The sequence below is a fragment of the Palaemon carinicauda genome, chromosome 11 (assembly GCF_036898095.1).
Source record: "Palaemon carinicauda isolate YSFRI2023 chromosome 11, ASM3689809v2, whole genome shotgun sequence".
NCBI classification, from domain to species: domain Eukaryota; kingdom Metazoa; phylum Arthropoda; class Malacostraca; order Decapoda; family Palaemonidae; genus Palaemon; species Palaemon carinicauda.
In genome coordinates this window covers 145,049,231-145,055,660 of record NC_090735.1, presented here as the reverse complement: position 1 = coordinate 145,055,660, position 6,430 = coordinate 145,049,231, and the positions used below count along the sequence as shown (strand labels likewise).

Below are 6,430 nucleotides of genomic sequence, written 5' to 3'. Positions count from 1 at the left end.
ACCAGACATTTCTCAACACTCGTTTTGCACTGAACATGTTAGACAGTTTCCATTTAATTACATGTAAATTCATCACCATCATCATCATCTCCTACACATATTTACGCATAGACCCTCGGTTAGATTTCACCACGCGTCTCTATCTTGAGCTTTTAAATCAATACTTCTCCATTCATTATCGCTTACTTCACGTTTCCTGGTCCTCAGCCATGTAGGCCTGCCTTTTCCAACTCTTCTAGTGTCTTGTGGAGCCCATTTGAAAGTTTGGTGAACTTATATATCTTGGAGAGTACAAAGAGCATGCCTAAACCATCTCCATCTACCCCTCACCATGATCTCGACCATGTATCGCACTCCAATAATCTCTCTTACATATCCTTTATTCTTCTTTCAGCCATGCCTGCAGCAGTAGCCCACTTGGTACAGAAATACAAGGCAGCAGCACAAGCAGCAGCATTGGCAGCAGCAGCCCTCCCTCCTACTCCCATAGTCTAAGATGAAACACCAGATCAGCTTCTTCTTTTGGAATGTTCAGGCTGCGAAGGCTCTCGTGATATCACTCGCGGAACCTGTAAACTTCTTATATCCCACATATAACCTGCAACTTGTTTGACATAACACAGATCGTCCTCATATGACCGACAGATCCCAAGATACATCCTGACTTGCCTATGTACCAATTTCGAATCCAATGAACTTTGCAAAATATGAAAAAGTGAAGTTGGTTGTCGTTATGACACTCGGGATTGGTTTTAAGTTGAATGTTAATAATGCAGAACTTTGAATTCAAATATACCTTAACCTTTCAAAGCCTTGTTTTATTTGTTAAATTCTCGATTATTTTCATTGTGCTGAATCCCAAGCTCCTGTTTTGAATGGGCATAGATGTAAAAATCAAGCTTTATAAGCAATGTCAAAATAAAGAAATTATAATTTGTTTAGGTGCTCATTAAGTAAATTAACATATAAATGACTAAATCCTATATAGTGAAATAGAATTATATGAATGCATACCAAAGGATGATGATATGCAGTAATGAAAACAACATATCATCACCCCATAACATGAATTAATAGAGGGGCTTTATTTTTCACTATAAATCCTTTGTCATATTCAATACTAGCCCAAACTATGTTCTAACCAGTATGAAGAGTACTTATGTAGCAGTCTTTAAAAGAGTTTAGGACGTGACCACATACATATCAAGATAGATGGTTGGTAAATCTCGAAGCGGTATTCGCATATGTCAAGAGAAACTGTGTGTTTGCGACGTTTATTTACATTGATCACCATGCTAGACACCACCCAACCGTACCCTCTCCAACATGGCAGCGGTCATGACGTAAGCACTACCATTGGCCGATATGGGTCTCGCAGCATCTAGTGGTAGGATATCTATAAACTTTTACATTGTCTCAGTACCCTCTAACAGGAGCGACTTGGCAAACGCCGACAGCAAGCACTGCAAAAGCATAATTCACTATTCCTAACCTATAGTCACCATAAAGATTCCGGGGGAAATAAGCCACACACCCTCTTGACGTCATAGCCAATCATACTAATTGTCCCCCACGTTAGTAGTGGTCACAATACATTCCTTCAGAAATTTCAAACTATACTAACTTATAATCACTCTAAGGGAATGAGTTGTGACTACTGTTAATGTGTAAGACAACAAGAATTGCTATGACGTCATCAGGGGGAGGGGCTTATTTCACCTGGACTCTCTACGGCGACTATAGGCATCACAGCTGTGGTCTCTCAATTTCCCCCACCCATATAATCAAAATGGAATTTTTTTGCAGTCTTATTTGGCTCATCGACTATTTTCACTAACTGAAATATATCTCTTTCCTAACTGAGTCCTCAGACTCGGCTAAGGCAGAGTTCTGTCATTCCCTTCTAACATTCAAGACATGCATTATTTTAGTGGCTAAAGTTCCTCTTTTCCATCTATGTCTCACTGCTTTAAAATACCTAAATCCATGTTTAGTTTCCCTGTATCGGGGGATTAGACCCAACTCTACAAGTACTATTGGTTTTACTTTCCTTTTATTATTATTATTATTATTATTATTATTATTATTATTATTATTATTATTATTATTATTATTATCACTTGCTAAGCCACAACCCCAGCTGGAACAGCAGGATACTACCAACCCAGGGGCTCCAACAGGGAAAATACCCCAGTGAGGAAAGAAAACAAGTATAGGATACTGGGAGTCACGATAATGAGCAGGAAATATAAATTTCACCGCGCCCTTTTAGAAATTACCAATGACATACGTTGTTTGCTTTATCTGATAATTAATAATTCCTTGGAATGATTGATCTTACAATTTGAAATTTCTTTTTCATCTTATTGAAAACAATATATTAGAATTTTTTAACTTTATATCATAGATTTCCTCCTACGGTGCTAATTATCAACACCCCGCCCGCCGCCGCCCCCCCCCCCCCTAAAAGAAAATAAAAAATCTAAACATTAAAAATCGATCATTTTCAAAGACTGGAATAAAAAACTTATTCATTATGCCTATGCCTGCTATAAGGATGTCAATAACATTCTTTTATTGTAGCAGACGTGTGCATCAGGATAAAAATGATATAGGCCTATATTTAGGAGTTCTGTAATAGCATCTAAAGGAAAAATTGTTTCGAAGAAAAATAAGAAAGGGACAATGTTTGGGGTTGATTTTTTTTTCTTTTTGTATTATCTTTTTTTACATTATTATTTTTTTTTTCATTTTTGTATTAACATGTTGATTATTTAGACTTGTGACAAGTTTATATTTACGAGCAATGATGAAGCGCATATATCGAAAGGATAAGAATGAGGATAAAAGGGGCATATACTATACTCAATTTTTTTTAATGAGGTGCACTTGCACCGACTCGCAGCGGTGCCCTTTTAGCTCGGAAAAATGTTTCCTGCTAACTGATTGGTTAGAATTATCTTGTCCAACCAATCAGCGATCAGGAAACGTTTCCGAGCTAAAAGGGCACCCTTGCGAATCGGTGCAAATCTGCCTCACTAAAAAGAATTGACAATAGAAGAAGATAAGGGAACTTTAAGTTCATGCAACTTCGATTATTGAAAAAATCAGAAAATAATAGATTTTTCGCCAAATAAGAAAATCAGTCTTACGGGTTGACTGACTCCATCTCATAACTTTGTTAATCATCTTCATTGTTGCGTAGAAAACACTTAAAATAATGAAAATATTTTATTTATCTGAACGTCCAATACAAGTTTGGGGATATATTTTGAGACTTCAAAATAGCTAATTGAAAGAGTTAAGTAAAATCAATGCATATTTTGATGAGCAGTCTCCTCTTGGGTATTTTATGACATCATTCTTTTCTCATAACACCCAAGGAAGTAACAAAACATAAATAGAAAAAACTTTTTACATAAGAGTAGATTATCGGTAATTAGGTCATATCACTTGAGAGAGTAAAGAAAAAACCTTAAAGGAAAAATAAAGAAGAATATGAAACAAACTCAAGTATAACGCCTTCCCACATAGAAATACGCATTCACTTCTTCATACGTATGATTGAGAGTGGTAAGATGGCCGCTCTGGGTGTGCTTCCGCGTAACTGTCCAACACAGAGTTGGAGGTATGGAGTCGGTCAGAAGTTTTAGACAGCCGATGTCGAAGGCGTGAACGCAGCCGTGGCTTTCTTATACTTTTCTATCAGAGCAGCTACAGCAGGAGGCATCGCTGGGGATAAGAAGAGGAGAAAGAATGCTGATGTTTGTATTAACTCAGTCATTTTAAAATAAGATCAATCAATGAAATGACGGCTGAAATTGAAAGGAAATTGGTCTAAGGAAAGTATTTGAATACTACTTTAAACAGATGTAGTCCTATTTGAAATTCGTTATTCAATCAATTCGCAAACAATGTTTTATACAAACAGGCTTATATAATGGTACTAAGATGAAATGAAACGTTAATTACGGACCGATGTGGTGGAGGCACCCCCTGAGCAGGGGTTGTGTGGTCAGCCAGGGCAGCTATCTCCTCCCGAGTCGGAATAAAATTCATAATCGTTTCTATCGTAGGGATATGTATTGCCTCTGAAGATCAAGGAAGGAAAATTTGAATAAAAAGAAAGTCAGTGATGATGATGACGGTGATGAAAATTCATTCAAAATTCATCGATGTTGTGTGTGTAGATTGCCTTACCTTGTGTAAGACACGGGCTCTTGCGTTGGCACCCCGTAATCATCGCTGTTAATGTGGGATTTGAACAGGGTATTTTGTTTCTAAAATGCAATGTTGTACTTAAGTATATGTGACTTCTTTGAATTTTGAGTTTAGCAATAATATACTTGTGGGTAAAAAGAAAAATCGTTATAGATATTTTGCTTTGAGAGTATTTCCATATATTTCAGAATTGTAAGAATATCCGTTGAGATAATTTGTAATGTTATTGGCAATTACGCGTAATACAAACAATTTTCTCTAAAGTAAATTGTTTTACGTAACTATGAACATAGCTACGTAAAGGAATGAATAGATAAATTAACTAATAAAGCAGAGTAAAAACCGCACTAAAGTAAAAATTCTTAGCTTGGTTGATAAGAGTACACGAACTTAAAAATTTAATAGTATAAAGAAAAACTGCTCCAATCAAAATTTTCGGCTGTAATTGGCTGATAAGACTACACACACTATAAGCCTCTTGTAAAAACTGTCACAGGTTGTCTTTGCAAAGGCGACATTTTGATAACTAGGTGACTATAGTTTGGACTTACTATCTGCAGGAGTTGGAAAGCATATGCAAGTGGAGACGAGCACCAGTAAGGTAAAGGAAGACACAGTTGCCGCTATTCTCATGGTTGATCTGTGATGAGAAACAATACTACGAATTTCACTTTCAAAATTTTACCTTCTCCAACTTCGTTGTGAAGGTCATGTTTTGATAGGCGTGTACTTATTTATGTGTATGTTTGTTTGTTTATGATTCCCACAAATCAAAAGTTATTTAACCGAATCTCATGGAATTTGGTGGGATGGTTGCCCATGATCCAAGGACAATTTGATCAGGTTTTAGGTGTAATTGGGTCAAAGTTCAAGGTCAAGGTTACGAAAAGGTAAAATAAACGTCTTTTTACCATATCGTGTTCAATTATTATCAGATTTGCATAAAACGAATACCAAAGTAAGCATAATTCAATTATCTATCATGTGGTATACATGATATAGGCGAAGGTAAGCGCTCTACCGAGTAACCGTTCTAAATTAGTTACTATAATCAAAGTAAGATATATTCGCGAAGTTATTAGCATATGAAAACTTAAAGATTACAGAAAATCTTTAGGTGCTTCCTTTTCGATGTTTTATATTGAGCTAAGTCTTTCTTTAATAATGACCCTTGAGCATAGAATAGGCCTAATGCGAAACTGAATAAGAGACCTGGTTAAGACATATACATTTCTATGTAAATGTAGATATTGTATTACACCGACTTAACTTCCCAACGGAGTTTATTGTCATTATTGTTATCATTATTACTGTATTAGCACAAGGTGCAAGTTCTTCTCTTACAAATGTTCATGTTGAAATCGATACATTTGATACATTAGAGATCATTTCAGCTTAAAGGAACCAGGCAAGCGTTAGCATATTCACTGCTAGTTTCACCCTTGCGATTTTATAAACAACTTACTAAATTCTGTAAATATTCATAGTGAACAATACCGCTAAAAGGTTAAAGGTTAAAATTGTTCTCTGCGACAGCAGTGGTTGGGTTGTCATGGTATTTACTGTGAACAGTTAGAAAACACCGTAATTTTAATCAGGAATTCTCCGTAAAATTATACTGTTCTCAACAGTATTTCAGTGAAATACAGGCGACCGTAATTTTACCTTACTTTGTTATTATCTTTTGCGGGGTGGTGACCGAAAAATCACTCTTTTACGTCAATGTATCCGGTTTTTAAAACGGTAAAAATCCTGGAAACATTTTTGCCAGAAATTTATCGTTTTTTAATTCAAATTTTTAATGTTTATAATATGCTGCGTCTTTAGTTGCGCTAGTAATAATCACATGAAGTGTTATAATGATATAGAGACAAAAAAAAAAATCATACTTTCCTCATTTTTTTTTTTCAAAAGAGTTTAAGAAATTTGTTTCAAGATCGGTCTAATCCTTCAAAACAATAATAGACAGTGAGAGATGAATTTTTTTTCTTCATACACACACCTTATAATCACGCTTTCTTGTACTGAAATTTTGCCATAAATAGTCATAAAACTGAATGGACGGAGCATATTCTGTAGTTGGAGAGCCAGGTGAATTTTATTTAGACTATTAAGTACAAAATGTTTGAATGTGTAATTCTATTGTAAATCACCTAACAATGAAAGAAAGGAGTGTCTTCAGTTGCACAATCCTTAAGTTGTGGATATT

At 35.6% G+C, this 6,430-nt stretch overlaps 2 protein-coding genes across 2 annotated transcripts in view; one reads left to right on the top strand and one right to left on the bottom strand.

The window, feature by feature from the left end:
- Positions 1-851, top strand: part of LOC137649826 (DNA translocase FtsK 1-like) — a 4,929-nt gene extending 4,078 nt beyond the window's left edge. Inside the window, exon 4 of the mRNA XM_068382779.1 lies at positions 395-851. Within this exon, the coding sequence (XP_068238880.1) occupies positions 395-495 (101 nt within the window). The 3' untranslated portion in view covers positions 496-851. The remainder of the gene's footprint in view (positions 1-394) is intronic.
- Positions 852-3,649: 2,798 nt separating this feature from the next.
- On the bottom strand, positions 3,650-4,854 carry LOC137649522 (uncharacterized). Its single transcript, XM_068382507.1, has 3 exons — positions 4,773-4,854; positions 3,948-4,091; positions 3,650-3,732 (listed from the first exon to the last, which is right to left on the bottom strand). The coding sequence occupies exons 1-3, from the start codon at positions 4,852-4,854 to the stop codon at positions 3,650-3,652; spliced, it is 309 nt and encodes a 102-aa protein (XP_068238608.1).
- Positions 4,855-6,430: the final 1,576 nt, after the last annotated feature.